This window comes from Psammomys obesus, unplaced genomic scaffold, assembly GCF_907164565.1.
Source record: "Psammomys obesus unplaced genomic scaffold, mPsaObe1.curated_primary_1811, whole genome shotgun sequence".
In the NCBI taxonomy this organism is placed as follows: domain Eukaryota; kingdom Metazoa; phylum Chordata; class Mammalia; order Rodentia; family Muridae; genus Psammomys; species Psammomys obesus.
The window spans coordinates 5,945,208-5,960,942 of record NW_026585504.1 but is presented as its reverse complement, the minus strand read 5'-3'; the positions used below and the strand labels follow the sequence as shown (position 1 = coordinate 5,960,942).

Below are 15,735 nucleotides of genomic sequence, written 5' to 3'. Positions count from 1 at the left end.
GAGGTGCCTGAGGGGCGCACACCGCCCAGGACACAGAGCGGCAGTTGGTCGCAGCGCAGCTTCTTGGCCCCTCCTCATCTAATCCCTGAGAGGTGCATGCCAGCGGCTCCTCGCGTCCTTCCCGGGGCGCGTCCCTGGCACCGCAGGCAGCAGTCGCTGCCGGGTGCTCACCTGCCGGGGCTGCCACTTCGCGGTAGCTGTCAGCCGCAGCCTGAGATTTGCTTTAGGTTTCAGGTAGGACCGGGAGCCGAGCTACCTACTTCCGCCTGCAACCGGAAGTGTCTTAGGGTTCCCCGCAAAGGGCTTCCGGGCACTCTTGGCCTTAACCGGCGCCTGCCATGGCCTCGTCTCTGGTGGGGAAGAAGATCGTGTTTGTGACGGGAAACGCAAAGAAGCTGGAGGAGGTGTCGTGGGGTGTGGGGGCCCTCTAGGAGGCGGGTGGGATAGGGCTTGCAGGGCTTTCCTCAGGAAAGAGGAGGCAGGGAACACCGGGAGTTGAATCCCCGCGGAAGGTCGGTTAGCTCCTGGTAGTGTGGAAAGGCTGGGCTTGGGGAGAGACCGCCTTAAGGGTCGGAGGATTTAAGGTTTTCCTTCCTATTTTTGGAGATAAGGGCTGGAGTAGTCCAAGTCTGACCCCGATGTGTAGCCAGGATTGACCTTGTTCTCTTAACACTCCTGTCTCCAAAATTCTGGGTCTACGCGCCTGTCTCACCACACGCTTTTGGGATGAGTTGGTAAAGTCAGCTGGCTGTGGGAGCTGGAGTAGTGGCATCTGTGACAAAGATCACCCCTTAGGCCCTAGATTTCACACCTGAGTTCTGACACCTCCCCTCCTCAAAAGTGATGGCAGATGCAAAGTGTGCGGGGTTGATCCAAACTGACCCTTGGTAGGGTACTTCACACCCTAACGGCCTGTCTACCGTTGGGCACTTTGCACATCTGAAATGTGTAATACCTCCTAAGAATCATGGCTGACCACAGTATAAGAAAAGGCAGGTTAACAGAAGAAAATCGTAGCAAATTTGTCAAAGCTTTCCATGCTACAGCCTTTAGAATGAAGGCCCAGAGACTTCCTTTTCTTCCGACAGTAGGTGCTCTGGCTCCAACCCAGGACTTACAGAATTGCCCTCACTGCACTGCACTCCTGGCTTGGAAACGCTGCTTTTCTGCCCAGATTTGACGACACGTGTATTAGAGAATGTGATCAGAAAGGATACGTCCCAGCATTGACGGGGGTGGGGTGAGAAGGAGCGTTGATGGGGGCTGCGCTCAGCAGGTCCACCCGTATTCCGTGTTTCTTACTCCCTTGTATGTGGTAGGACCATTTTGGAAGTGAGGATAGGTCAGATAATTCACTTTCTTGTTTGTTTGTTTTGTTTTGAGACAGGTTCTTGTTATGAACATAGGTAGTTCTGGCTGTCCTGGAATTCACTATGTAGACGAGGCTGGTCTTGAACTCACATAAATCTACTTGCCTCTGCCTCCCAAGTTCTGGGACTAAAGGCATGTACCACCACACCTGGCCGGGCCTTACTTTTTTTGTTTTGTTTTTAAGATAGCATTTCACTGGATAGTTCAGTCTTGTCTGCAACTTAGAACTTGCTGTGTTTCACAAGTTAGCCTCGACCTACAATCTGAGATTTAGGAGTGTTCTACCCCAACTGGCTGGTAGTTCCTTGTGGTCACACTCTAAGACAGAAGGACAGGGTAGTATAGTTTCCTCTGGATGCCCATTTGCAGTCCACTTAGTCTTATTTTCTCCCTGTTTGTGGGAGGGGGTAACGAAGCTTCCAACAGATGTCAGCTCTGGCCTCAGTTGAGGTTGCTCTCTTTTAGCATTGCTCAGAAGGTAGGGTCCTGTACGCGTGAATCGGAGCCTGATGTCCACTGGATATATGTGAGGCTAGCCAATTCATACAGCAGGGGAACCTTCATCAACTGAAAATAGGGACTAATAGCATTTCTGTACAGGTCAAGGGTGGTCTATTAAAGGGCCAGAACCATCCTGATTAAAGGTTTGAGATCTTAAGGCCACATTGGTTGACAGTGCCACCTGAATGGAGCCCATGCAGAATGGTGAATGCCAGACCGCAGACCAGGCTGGTGTTGAACTCACAGAGATCTGCTTGCCCCTGCGTGTGTTGGGATTAAGTGTGTGTGTGTGTGTGAGGCATATATGCTTGCCTGTGTGTGCAAATGTGAAGGGCAGAGTCGACATGAGGATATCTTCCTCAATTGCTCCTCCACTTTTTTTAATAGAAAAAATATTTTACGTATATAGGTGTTTTCCCTACATTTCTGTCTGTGTACCATGTGCATGGAGTGTCCATAGAAGTCAGAAGAGGGCATTGCGTTCTACAGATGGCCCTTAGCCACCATGTGGGTTCTGGGAACCAAGCCTTGGTTCTCTGCAAGATCAAGAGGTGCTTTGTTTGTTTGTTTTTTTGAGATGGGTTCTCAGGGTAGCTTGGTAGCTGTCACTCTGTAGACTAGTCTGGCCTCAAACTTACAGAGATCCTCCTGCCTCTCCCTCCTGAGTGCTGGGACTAAAGGCATTCTCCGCTGCCACCACCCCAGCTCAACAAGCCATCTCTGCAGCCCCTATCCACCTTGTTTTTTGAGGCAGTTTCTCTCATTGACCCCAGAACTCACTGTTCTGGATAGACTGGCTGGTCGGCCAGCCCCTGGCAGCTGCCTCTAGCTGCCTCCTAGAGCTGGCACTACACCACCGGCTGGCTTGTTACTGGGTGTTGTGGATCTGAACTCAGGTTCTTGTACTTCTGCAGGAAGCACTTTACTCACTGAGCTATTTCCCCAGACCCTCTCTGCATCTTTTTGATAGTCTGTTGGCATGATAATAAAGCCTATGTAATCTTTTACCATGTTGTGTATATATGTTGTGTGTGTGTGTGTGTGTGTGGTGTGCAGTGAAGACCAGAGGAAGGCAGTGATTGTTTTCCTCCTTATTTCCTTGAGACAGAGTCTCTCACTTAACCTGGAGTGTGCTCTTTGTTTGGGGGCGGGGGAGGGCGGCAGGTGGAAGCAGTCTTCCTGCCCCAGCCTTCCCCAGGCTGAGGTTACAGGTAGCATGGCTGTCCTGGAGTTTATGTTGTGCAGGGGACCAGAACTCAGGTCAGTGTGAAGTGCCCTTACCCACTGAGTCATTACCACAGCACACCAGCCCCGTTTTTACAAAGTGTTTATGTTTATGAGTTTGTGTGTATGTCTGTGTACCACATGCATGCAGTACCCATGGAGACCAGGAGAGGGCACTGGAGACCAGAGTTAGATTGAAACTAGAGTTAGAGATGGTTGTGAGCCACCCCTTGGGGTGTAGGAACCAAATTGGGGTCCTCTGCAAGTGCTCTTAACCACTGAGCCATTTCTCTAGCTCCAGGTCTTCCCCTCCCCCATTTTTTTTTTTTTTTTTTGTAAGAGGGACTCTGTAGATGGCCTTGAATTTATGATCTTCCTCCTTTAACCTTTCTAGGCACAGCACTGGGAGTTAAAAGTATGAGCTGCCATTTCCCCTGACTGGATACTCAGAAAGTTTTATTCCACTGCCCTGCCCTAATTTTTTTTTTTTTTTAATTCCGTGTATGTGCTGGGGGAGGGGGACATGATGTAGAGAATAACTTTCAGGAGTAGGTTCTCTTCTTGCACCGTGGGCTTGATTGACAAGCTCAGGCTCCCAGGCTTGTAAAGCATAAATGCTCTTACCTGCAGAGCCATCTTTATTGGTCTCTCCCTCTTTTCTTTTCAAGATAGGTTCTTGCCGTATAGCCTTGGCTGGCCTTGAACACATAATCTTCCTATGGCAATAGAAATAATAGTCTGTTGACCAAAAAGAGTGGGACATGGTGGCACATGCTTCTAAGGTCAGCGTTCTGGAAGCTGAGGTGGGAGGACTTTGAGTTACAGAGTGAAAGCCTGTCTTGTGAAAATGTGTGGCTTGCAATGAGGAAAGCTCAGTGGTAAAGTACATGTCTGGCCCCACAGAAGTACAATGAAAGTAAACTATATGAGGTATAATTTTCAAAACAATAGCTCACACCACTCTAGCCCTTGATTTTAATAGGGTTAAAAGTCACTGGGAAGCTAGGCAGGATGGTACATGTCTGTAATATTAGTACTGAGTTGGTGAATAGTAAAGGCAGGAAATGTTCCAGGCTAGCCCGGGCTACACAGTGAGTTCCAGGCCAGCCAGGGCCTAAAGAAAGAAGAAAGAGCAGACATGGGAACTGCAGGTACATCCTGATTTGCTATTCTAAATCCAAAAGATGGTGATTGTCAGCTAGGGGGTAAAATAACAAAAAGAAATTGGAAGGGATGGAGGTGTAAAGAAGGGATGCTGGTGGGTCTCTGAAAGGTGGGGTGAGGCCTATGGGCCTAATTTAATAAGCTGTAGAGGACTAATGGGAATGTTACCTAATGGGAAGGATGGATGACACCTCACACAGCAGTGGAATCAGTGGGGAACTGTTAGCAAATGGTGTGATCAACGTTCTTTCATTTTGGAGCAGGTCGTTCAGATCCTAGGAGATAAGTTACCGTGTACTCTGGTGGCACAGAAAATTGACCGTATGTTTTTGTTTTGTTTCATTTTTAAAAGTGGCTTAATTTACCTGTCTTCCTGTGTCCTGACTCTGTACATCTGTCTGTTTCCTTGTTAAGTGCCTGAGTACCAGGGAGAGCCGGATGAAATTTCCATACAGAAGTGTCAGGAGGCAGCTCGCCAGGTACTTAACCTTTGTGGCCCCCCTTCAGTCTTCCTGTGGGAACAGATAATAAAAGAGTTTGTTAGGACTTGCCAGCTAGACTGCCTTCAGTGGTGGCTTTGAACACTGCCTGTTCTGTCCCAGCACTCACTTTTCTGATTCTTGCATCCATACATTCCAGCCATATATCTCCCTTAAATGAATCCACCCCACCCCACACCCCTGCACTCACACAGTGTACAGAGCTGGGAAGGCACACATTATGGAGAGTCGGGCTCCCTAGCTGGTTTCCATCGCTTCACTGCTCTGTGGTGAGTAAGGTTTATCTTGCCAGTGCTTTTATGTCCACGTCTCTAAATTGAAGACAAAGAGAGCTGAGTTACCTGGCTCTTGATGGACCTGTAACTGCAGACCTCACCCTCACCTAGCTGTGGGCCAGGCCCCAGCCTGAGGAAACTCAGGCTTGTCTTTGTGTTACAGGTGCAGGGCCCTGTACTTGTGGAGGATACCTGTCTCTGCTTTAATGCCCTCGGGGGACTCCCTGGCCCCTACATGTGAGTACCCCTACCATCTTTACCCCTCAGGGCCCCAGCCAGAAGAGTAAAGTGATTAGTTATCTGATATTATGGGTCTTTCACTATCCTGGCATCAATACCGAGGAAGGATTAAGAGTATCAAAATATAGGGCTGGAGAAATGGCTCAGTATTTAAGAGTTCTTGCTGCTCTTCCACTGGGCTCAGGTTTGGTTCTCAGCACCTAAATCAAGCAGTTTATAATTCCTGTAGTTTCAACTTCATGGAATCTGATGCCTCTGGCCTTCTGGGGCACCTGCACACACACACACACACTCTCTCTCTCTCTTTCTCTCTCTCACTCTCTCTCTCTCACATACACACACATATAAAAAAAGTTTTAAAAACAAGAAAATAAAAAGAGCTGGGAGTAATGGCACATACCTTTAATCCTAGCACCTAGGAGGCAGAGACAGGCAACTCTATGAGTTTGAGGCCAGCCTGGTCTATACAGGGAGTTCCACACCAGCTAGAGCTACACTGAGACCTCAAGGAATATTAGAGATAGGGGCTGTGGTGATGAGTTGGCCCTTAAGAGTGCCTGTTGCAAATCATATGAAAGAAGGGAAAAATAGAAAGACCTGGAGGGGACAGGAGCTCCACAAGGAGAGCAACAGAACCAAAAAATCTGGGCACAGGGGTCTTTTCTGAGACTGATACTCCAACCAAGAACATTCATGGAGATAACCTAGAACCCCTGCACAGATGTAGCCCATGGTAGCTCAGTGTCCAAGTGGGTTTCCTAGTAAAGGGAACAGGGGCTGTCTCTGAGATGAACTCAGTGGTCTGCTCTTTGATCACCTCCCCCTGATGGGGGAGCAGCCTTACCAGGCCACAGAGGGGGACAATGCAGCCAGTCCTCATGAGACCTGATAGGCTAGGGTCAGATGGACGGGGAGGAGGACCTCCCCTATCAGTGGACTGAGGGAGGAGCATGGGAGGAGAAGACAGAGGGAGGGTGGGATTGGGAGGGGATCAGAGAGGGGGGCTACAGCTGGGATACAAAGTGAATGAATTGTAATAAATTAAAAAATAAATAAAATTTAAAAAAAAAAAAAAGAGTTCCTGTTGCTCAGTCATGAGGACTGGAATAATTTATATTCCAGCATTCACATCCAGCTTACAAGCTCCTGTAACTCCAGCTCCAAGGGATGCAACACCCTCCTCTGGCCTCCATAGTACCTGTACATATGTATGCACATACATCCACATAGATAAGTGTGCCTGCACACACACATAAGGAAATCTTTAAAAAGAGGGACTGGAGAATGGCTCAGCTGTTAAAGCACTGGCTGCTCTTAATCAGGACCTGGGTTTCATTTTCATCACCTACATGGCAGCTCACAAGTAGTCTAACGTCCTCTTCTGCCCTCTGCATGCACCATGCACATGTGTGCAAAACATGCATACATGTAGGCAAAACACAATAATATATAAAATAATAAGAGAATCTCATAGGTGGGTGAGGATGTAGCTGAGATGGTAGAGCACATGCCTTTTTTGTGTACTGAAGCCCTGGGTTCAACCCTTGCATTACATACCTGGCGAGCAGGCATGGTAGTGTGTGCCTAAAATTCTAGCACTTAGAAGATGAGAGGCAAGTGGATCAAAAGTTCTGGGTCATCTTTGGCTATGTAGGGAGTTCTAGGCCAGACTAGGCTGCATGAGGCTCTGCTATAAACCAAGCAATCAAAGAGACACAGTTGTCTTTAATTATGAGAATGTGGTTATGTAGTGACGTTGAAATATGGTGTCTGCTTGTATCAGAGATGATACGACATTTTGTTTTCTTTTTCCTCTGGCTCCCCTTTACCCCCTACCCTTTCCCCTTTTCTCTTTTCCTCTACTGCTGAGCTATATTCCCAGCCTTTGGATTATTTTTTTTTTTTGGATTATAGTTTTGTCTTGAGACATTCTTTTTCATTTCTCGTGCATCTGGGAGCTCTGATCCCTGTTGGGTGTAGAGCAGAGCAGGTGATAGGAAGATTAGTCTGCTCTTGGTACCTGACTCTCCATTCTTGCTTTTGCAGAAAATGGTTCCTAGAGAAGCTGAAGCCTGAAGGTATGTGTCCCTGTTGTTTCTTCCCATAGGTCTTTAGGGATTGAGTCTGGGAGTAGTCCCCACTTAATAATCAGCTGCTCTTGGCCCTGCAGTTGGCCTCCATATTCATCTCTGTTATAGCTCATTCTTCCCCTGTGCTCCAGAAAGCACTAAAATGGAGAGTTGGGACAGATAAAGGTAAAAAGCTTTGAGTTTGAGGGACAAATGGGCTAGTTGGTTCTGGTTATCAAGGGACTTGACCTTAATGACTGCTTGTGGTTCTTTGCTTCAGCTATGACCTAGCTTTGCCTTCAGGGAGGGGGTGCCACTTCTAGGTTGAGGAATCTATATCTTCTCATTTAGGAGTGTATGCCAAAATGTTCCCTCATTAGGTATGTAAAAAAACAAAACAAAACGAAAACAAACAACTTTAAGTCAGTCACAGCATTCCTATAATCCCAGCATTCAGGAGGCTGAGGCAGAAAGATCCAGTGTTCAAGACAAGCCTGGGCTACATGTGAGACCATCTCATAAAAACAAAACAGGCTGCAGAGGTGCCTCAGCAGTTAAGTACACTTGTTCTTACAGAGGACTGAGGTTCAGTTCCCTGAATCTACAAGGATGCTTAAACTGTCCATAACTTGAGTTCCAGAGAGTTTGTCATCTTCTTCTGGCCTCTGGGCACATATATACAGCCCAAACACTTACATACATAAAAATAAATTCTTGAAAACAAAACCCTTTTTTGAGAAATCTTATGTTAGAAAAGTATGAGGCCAGACTGAAGAGATGGCTCAGAGGTTAAGAGCACTGGCTGTTTTTCCAAAGGTCCTGAGTTCAAGTCCCAGCAACCACATGGTGGCTCACAACCATCCGTAATGAGATCTGGTACAGGCAGAATATATGAAAATAATAAATAAATCTTTAAAAAGAAAAGAAAAATGTGGAGCCATGTTATACTAGGGAGGGTCTCAAGTTCCAACTTGGGCTACAAAGTAAGAAACTTAAAACAAAAATAGAACCAGGTGTGCTAGTCTTAAGAGCTGTAAGCAGGAGGATCAGAAGTTCAAGATCATCCTCAAGTGTGTAATGTGTTAAAGAGTAACTTGGGCTACCTGAGACCCTAGTCTCAAAAGCAGAGGCTGGGGGTGTGGCTTAGTTGGCAGAATGCCTGCCTAGCATACATAAAATTCTGGATTCATTCCGTAGTGCCAGGTAATCCAGGTGTGGTGATGCATACCTGCAGCATTCACAGGGTGGAGGCGGAGGCTCCTCTGTTCTAGTACAGCCTGAGTTACAAAGCGAGTTCAAGGCCAAGCTGGGCTACGTGAGACGCTGATCTCAACAAAGAACCTTGTTTTAGTTTAGAGCCTGAAGGGAGGCTTCAGCTCCCACTTGAGAACTAGAATGCAGCCCTTGCCACCTCCCACCCCAACACAATCCAGTTTGGAGAACTCTTTCACACCTTTTGGTTTCTGGGGCCTGGACAGCATGGATTTACTGACCCTTACTGTATGTGCCTACAGGTCTCTACCAGCTCCTGGCCGGCTTTGAGGACAAATCAGCCTATGCACTCTGTACCTTTGCTCTCAGCATGGGGGACCCAAGCCAGCCAGTACTCCTGTTCAGGGGCCAGACCTCGGTACGTACCCACCTGACCAGTTCTGCAGGTCTCCAGAGAATGCTGTGGCCTGAGCAGAAGGCCCGTGATCTTCTGCAGGAACAAAGCAAGACGACGCTAGAGTAGTGGGGGCTTTTCATGTTCCTATGCTTGCTGTGAGACAAACCTGCACACCACAAACTAGAAAATGCCAGTCCCCAAACCTGTTTGACCCCTAGCCTTAGGCACTCAGATCTTGCTAGTGTAGGTCCTGGTAAGGTGCAGATGCATGAACAGAAGGTAGCTGCCCTCAAAGCCACAGCTACGGCCAGCTTGCTGAGATCGCCTTACTCCTCTGCCAGGACCACTCAGGGTTTTGAGACTGAGTCCCGTGTGTATTTCATTGGCCTTGAATGTGCTGTGTGGCCAAGGTATACCTTGAACTTCAAATAATACTGCCTTTACTCCAAGTGGAGGATTGGAGTCCTCTGTCATATCCACTCAGCAGCACTCTCATGCTCTCCCCACCCCCTATTTTTCTTTGAGGCAAGGTCTCTATTGTGTAGCTCTCAGTGTCCTGAAACTCACTATGTAGATCAGACTGGCCTCATACAGAGCTCTACCTCTGCCTCCCACGCAGGTGTGAGCTACCATGCCTGGCCTACAGGGTCTCTTGGTTGTCTCTCAGCCTTTCTGAACTTATTTATTTATTTTTATTTTTATTTCTTTGGTGTTTTGAAACACGGTTCCTCTGTGTGGCTGCCCTTGACTGTCCTTGAACTCACTCTGTAGACCACGCAGTCCTGGAAATCAGAGATCCTCCTGCCTCACCTCCTGAGTGCTGGGGTAAAGACCTGTGCCACCGCTGCCCTGCTCCTCTTATGTTTTTGCTTAGTTTTGAGCAGGGTCCCGCTTTGTAGCCCTGCTTTACCTGCCTCAGTCCACTGAGGACCAAGATTTGCAGGTGTGCACCTCCATGTCACTGCTTCAGCATTTGCTTTTTTTCTGACTGCTTTAGTTCGCATAGCTTGGTATGCTCATGGTTTGCCTGTGTTGCAGCACACCAGAGCTCTGAGAGTTTTAAGGCTGAACATGTTGTTTTATATATATCTATATCTATCTATCTATATATATTTACATATATAAAAATGTAAATTATATATTTATATATAAATTATATATGTACTTATAATTTATATTTTATATATGTAATATATACTTATATAATTTATATTATATATATGTAATTATACACACACATACACATATATATATATATATATATATATATTTTTTTTTTTTTTTCTTTTCTTTTGGTTTTGGTTTTGGTTTTGAGTCAGGGTCTTATGTATCCCCAGGCTGGCCTCTAATTTACTGTGTAGCTGAGGCTATCCTTGAACTTCTGATCCTCTTGTCTTCACTTCCCAAGAGCTGGGAGTACATGTGCCCCTCGCCTGTTCCATTTGCTGACAGCCTTCAGGTTGTTCCTCGTGGTTCTTGTAAATAATGCTGCAGTGACCCAAGAGTGCAGATGAGTCAAGATCCTGTTTTCTGTTCCTTAGGTTAAACATGTAGTGAGTCGTAGGTGCCTGGCTTCACAGCCCAGTTAAGATTGTTTGCGATTAGTTGTGATGCCTGTTGCTTTCCCAGAAATCTCCCGTTAGCCACTTCCTGCAGTGACTAAGTAGCAGCTGCCTTAGACTGGCTAGTTCTGCAGTCCTTTCCGGTCTCTGCTCCAGCTTTGGCTGCCCTGCACTTTGCCGCTTACCAGCTCACACTCTCCTTGAGGTGGCCTTGTTTCTCCATCTTTGTTCTGCTCTCAGCTGTGTACTCATTGTCTTCGGTGTGCTTGAGACACACTGTCCACAGTGGCACGTGAACAGCATTGTTTGTCTTATAACATCCCCTGTAGGAGGGGAAGCCTGCATGTGCTGTGACCTCAGGCTAAGAATGTTGACAATTGTAAGTGAGGCTCAAGAGTGCCTTAGTCATGGGCTTTGGTCACATAGCTTCTCACTAGCAGAAGCGTAATTTCCAGCTGGTACTGTGTGACTTGTCACTTATTTATGTGCTTAATCCCCATTTTTATAACTGCCCTCCTTACTGTCCTGTGCCCTCTCCTCTCCCCCACCTATCAGGTGCTGGGATACTAAGCCAGATGTTCTATGTACTAGGTAAGCGCTCTACCATTGAGCTATATTTCCAGCCCTTTTTGTTAATTTTGTTTTGAAACAGGGTCTTTCTGTTGCCGGTGCTGGTCACAAATTCAGCATGTAGCCCAGGCTGGCATTGAACTTGGAATACGCCTGCCTTGGCCTGGGATTTCAGGAGTTTGCCCCCATGCTTCAGATTAGTGCACCTTGTCTTGGCTGTAGTGGTGGTGCTGCCGCTGGGGCTCTGCTGGCCCAGAGCTCTACCCGAACTTCATCCCTGATCCAGCTCAGATGTTTCATCTGATAACATGGCATTTCATGACATTGGTCTGTCATCTTTGTGACATTTCATGTTTGAATCTGTGTGCCCTCCCCCACATCTTTCAACAGTCTCACTGTGTAGCCCTGGCAGGCTTGGAACTTGCTATGTAGCCGAGGCTGTCCTTGAATTCATAGAGATCTGCCTGCCTCTGCCTCCCAGTTGCTGGGCTTAAAGGTGTGCGCTGGCATGCCCTGCTGGCCTTGAAGTCTTACACTTCTTTTTCATCTACCAAGTGCTCTGTGATAGGTGTGAGTACTTTTTTTCTTTTACAGTCACTTGTAGCTCAGGCTATTCTCAACTATATAGCTGAGGATGGCCTAGAACTTATAGTCTCTACTTCCTGAGTGCTGAGATTACAGGGCCCCCTGAATGCTAGGCAAGCACTTCGCCACTCAGCCATGTCCTCTGCTCTTCCCTTCTATTTTTGGAAATAACCATAAACAGCTCAGGACCCTTACCTTCCTGTTAGGAGCAAATTTTGTAATATTTTTACTTATTGTTATTGTGTGTATGTAGTGTCGCATGTATGCCACGTTGCATGTGGAGTCAGAGGTTGCCTTTGGGGAGCTGGTTGGATCTAGGGAGTGAAATCAGGTAGTTTGTGCAGCAAGCACTGTTGCCTGCTGGGCCATCTCGCCAGACTGCATGTTTTCTGTCAAGTGTTCAAAATTGCCTCAACTTTTCTTTAGTGAGGTTACAGGTTATGAAAACTGTAGAGTGTTATCCCAGTGATTTTGGTGGGCCAGTCAAATGCGGAGTTCCTCCTAAGCCTGCTCTGCATCCTTTGTCGTGTATCTGTGTGCACATGCATGAACATGTGTGGAGGCCAGGGCATGAGCTCAGCTTGCTGTCCATCTTGTGGTACTGGCTCTTTGTTTACAGCTTCTCACTGTATAGACCAGACTAAACCTGAACTCCTAGAGAGCCTGCCTCTGCCTCCTGAGTCCATCTTGCTTGGTTTATTTGTTTGTTTGTTTGTTTGTTTTGAGACAGGGTTTCTTTGTGTAGCCCTGTCTGTTCTGGACTCAAACTATGGACCAGGCTGGCCTCAAACTCAAAAATCTCTGTCTGCCTCTGTCTCCCTGCTCAGATTAAGGTGTGTGCCATTCCTCCTGGCTTCATCTGATTTTTTTTAAAGGCAGAATCTTGCTGTGTAGCCCTGACTGGCCTGGTAACTCAACAATCCTCCTGATTCTGCCTCCTGAGTGCTCTGACTATAATCTTGCCCTGTCCCCAGCTACTGTGCTCTACTTCACTGAGGTAGAGAAATTTACAAGTACTGTGGATCCTTTGAACTAGTAGACATTTTGAGTAATTCAGGTTTAGTCAGATTCACAAACTAAAGAAGCTTATTCTGGTCTAGTACATCCCCTTTTACACACCTGTCCTCCCTATTACAGGGACAGATCGTGATGCCCCGAGGCTGCCGGGACTTTGGCTGGGATCCCTGCTTTCAACCTGATGGATATAAGCAAACGTAAGGAGCCCAGGTTTCCTCCCTGGTGCACAGGCTTGGGTGGGTGCTTTGCCGTGTGCAGTCATGTGCATGTGGGTGAGTCAGACTCTTTTCCAGCTGTGAAGCCATTTCTGCTGGGTTGGACACAAGAATTGAGGTGGCCCAGTCCATGGCAGGATCACAGACATCCAGGTTGTGCTCCCAGCTCACTTGGCCATTTTGTGGTCAGTGGCTCCTGTCCTCTGGCCCTGCCTATCCAGACGTACAAACCTTGTAGTTCTGTGGGATGACACTTGCTCCATCCGTGGGAAATGCACTTCTGTAGCTCTTTGTAGACTCATGGAACCCACACAGTAGCACATGTCTTAGTACCTCACACTAACTGCATTCTCTTACTCATATTTGCACATCCCCATTACTGGATCAGGTGTTCCAGCCTGGCCCCCTCGCCAGCCCCTCACAGGGCCAAGGACACTGCAGCAGCCCTGGCCAGCCTGTCCTTAGGTGTCAGGAGTGTCCTCTGATGTCCTGTCTGTCTGCTTGGCTGGTCACAGAGCACTTGGAATCTAGTTAGATGAGGAGCTGAGTTTATTTTTATTCTGCTTCTTTGTTTTATGTTAATGGGTGTTTTACCTGCATGCATGTCTGTACTCCAGATGAGTGTACTGCCCAGGGGTCAGAAGAGGATCCCAGGGAGTGGAGTTAGAGCTGTTTGTGAACCACTTTGAGACATCTTAATCTCTGAGCCATCTCTCCAGCCTCATTTTTATTCAGTTGTAATTAACTTAGCCACATGTAGCTAAGCCTAAAGGCAGGGTGTGACCTCTCACCTCTCTGGTAGCATCCTCACACATATAAAACGGACCCTGGCCAGCTGCTGGGCTCTCCAACCCACAGTGCTGTGAGGCTGCTGATCTGTCAGGCTCTATTGCTTCCTCTCAAACACCTACCGCATTCTCATTCCCAGCTTCCCTTAACAACTTAAGGATACGGTAAAGCAATTTCAGCTTCTCTCCAAGTCCGTTACAGAGGAATTTAGAACTGACTTAACAAGCTGAGAAGCTGGTGGCCCCTTGCCTGTGCACAGGTTCTAGATAGTTTATACCTACAGGGGACACCCCAGAGAAACAAACAACAAACACAGGCAACCTGCGTGGGTCTGAGCTGGGTCCTCTGCATATATGTTATGGTTGTGTAGCTTGATGTTCTTGTGGAACCCCTAACAGTGGGAGTGGGCCTGTCTCTGACTCTGTTGCCTGCTTTTGGGACCCTTTCCTCCTACTTGTCCCGCCTTAATATGAAGGGAGGTGCCTAGTCTTACTGAAACTCAATATACCACGTTTAGTTGGTATCCCTGGGAGGTCTGCCCTTCTCTGAAGAAGACCTTCTTCAGAAGTGCCTTCTTCAGAAGTACCTTCTTCAGAAGTGCCTTCTTCAGAGGGGCAGTCAGTACGGCGACTGAGAGGAGAGAAGGGAAGGGCTGTAATATAAGAAGAAGAAGAAATTTTAAAAATGTTGGATTATAAACAAATCTCTGGGCTCCAGGGTGGCAGTGGGTTACGCACCCTCCCAGGGTCTGGGCCCCTGTTTTCTGAGCTGCTTTTCTGCCTGTTAGGTACGCAGAGATGCCAAAGGCTGAGAAGAACACCATTTCTCATCGGTTCCGGGCCCTGCTCAAGCTACAAGAGTACTTTAGCATGACCGCGGGGGCTGGCGACCACTAGGGCCATGTGCTGGGGGGACAGGTGCAGAACTCCCCAGGAGGCAGGCAGGCCTGGCAAGGATTCCTCTGCTTTCCCTTTGCTGGGGGAGCCAGCCAGCTTCAGTAGCCAGGTCTAGGAAGAGCAGTTGGCTCTGCATAAGGGAACTCTGGGCCAGTTGATGCTAAACTCTTGCCCTTTGGGATTCAGGAGTTGCCTTTGGCTAGGCACACCTTTAATCCCAGAATTTAGGAGGCCGAGGCAGGCAGATCTTTGTGAATTTGAGCCCTGCCTAGTTTACATATTGAGTTCCAGGACAGCCAGAGCTACATAGTGAGACCCTCTTTCAAAAACAAATAAAACAACAAGATTTGTTCTTGCAGCCTCTGGCTCTGGGATCGTGAGAATTTTGAATGTTCTTATCTGGGTTGAGGGTTCAGCAAAGAAACACAATTTTTGATTTTAGAATGCAATAAATGTAAATTCTGGAAGATACTTGTTCCCAAAATAAATGTTATGTTGGTTTTGAGCCCTCTCTGTCTCTTGAGTTTTCTTTTGACAGGCGGGGAGCCATCTTGGGTGATGGGAGGGGCATGCTGTATAGGATGCCCACCTGCCTGCATAGCCGGCCTACTGCTTTCCTACTTGAGTGGTTGGCAGTCATGTCAGATTCATGCTGGGGGCAGAGGGCTTGGAGGTGGCACAGTGTAGAATGTTTCACCCTCTGCTCTTGTACATTATGGGCTGGCAGATGACCTGAGTTCAATCCCCAGAGCTCTATGAAGAGGGAGAGCCGACTGAAGGTTGTTCTCTGAGCTCCATATGTAGGCCATCGAATGTACCCTGCTCTGCATACACAGGAAATGTAAAGGCCTTCCTGTCAGCAGAAGCCTGCAAGAGTCCTGCTTAAGCTGCCTTGGACCATCAAGTGCATCCCTCTTCACAAGCCGCTCCCTAGGAGGGACTTCAGGGGCCAGTGCCTGCCTTGTGGTTCTTGCAGGTTGTTTCTTGATGAAGGGTATGTTTAGGAAACGTGAGTGAAGAAAAGCAGATTCCTGGGTCGCAAGCAGTTCTGTAGATACTCCCTCTAGTTTTTGGCCCCCAAACTTTGCAAGGCGTCCTAGGTCTCAGCCATTATGATAAAGGCATTTCTCCTGACATCAGCAGGGCAT

General features: G+C 47.6%; 1 protein-coding gene across 1 annotated transcript; it reads left to right on the top strand.

Moving 5' to 3' along the window:
• Window positions 1-299: 299 nt before the first annotated feature.
• Window positions 300-15,092, top strand: Itpa (inosine triphosphatase). Its single transcript, XM_055611134.1, has 8 exons — window positions 300-404; window positions 4,524-4,581; window positions 4,675-4,739; window positions 5,199-5,272; window positions 7,322-7,353; window positions 8,859-8,974; window positions 12,808-12,884; window positions 14,479-15,092. Exons 1-8 carry the CDS (start codon window positions 339-341, stop codon window positions 14,585-14,587), a joined length of 597 nt encoding a protein of 198 aa, XP_055467109.1. The 5' UTR covers window positions 300-338; the 3' UTR covers window positions 14,588-15,092.
• The last annotated feature ends 643 nt before the right edge of the window (window positions 15,093-15,735 follow it).

Coding starts and splice junctions, on each gene's coding strand:
- Itpa (XM_055611134.1), top strand. CDS start 339: ATGGCCTCGTCTCTGGTGGGGAAGAAGATCGTGTTTGTGACGGGAAAC. Junction 8,975..12,807: donor TGTTCAGGGGCCAGACCTCG/GTACGTACCCAC, acceptor TCCCTATTACAG/GGACAGATCGTGATGCCCCG. Junction 12,885..14,478: donor CCTGATGGATATAAGCAAAC/GTAAGGAGCCCA, acceptor TCTGCCTGTTAG/GTACGCAGAGATGCCAAAGG.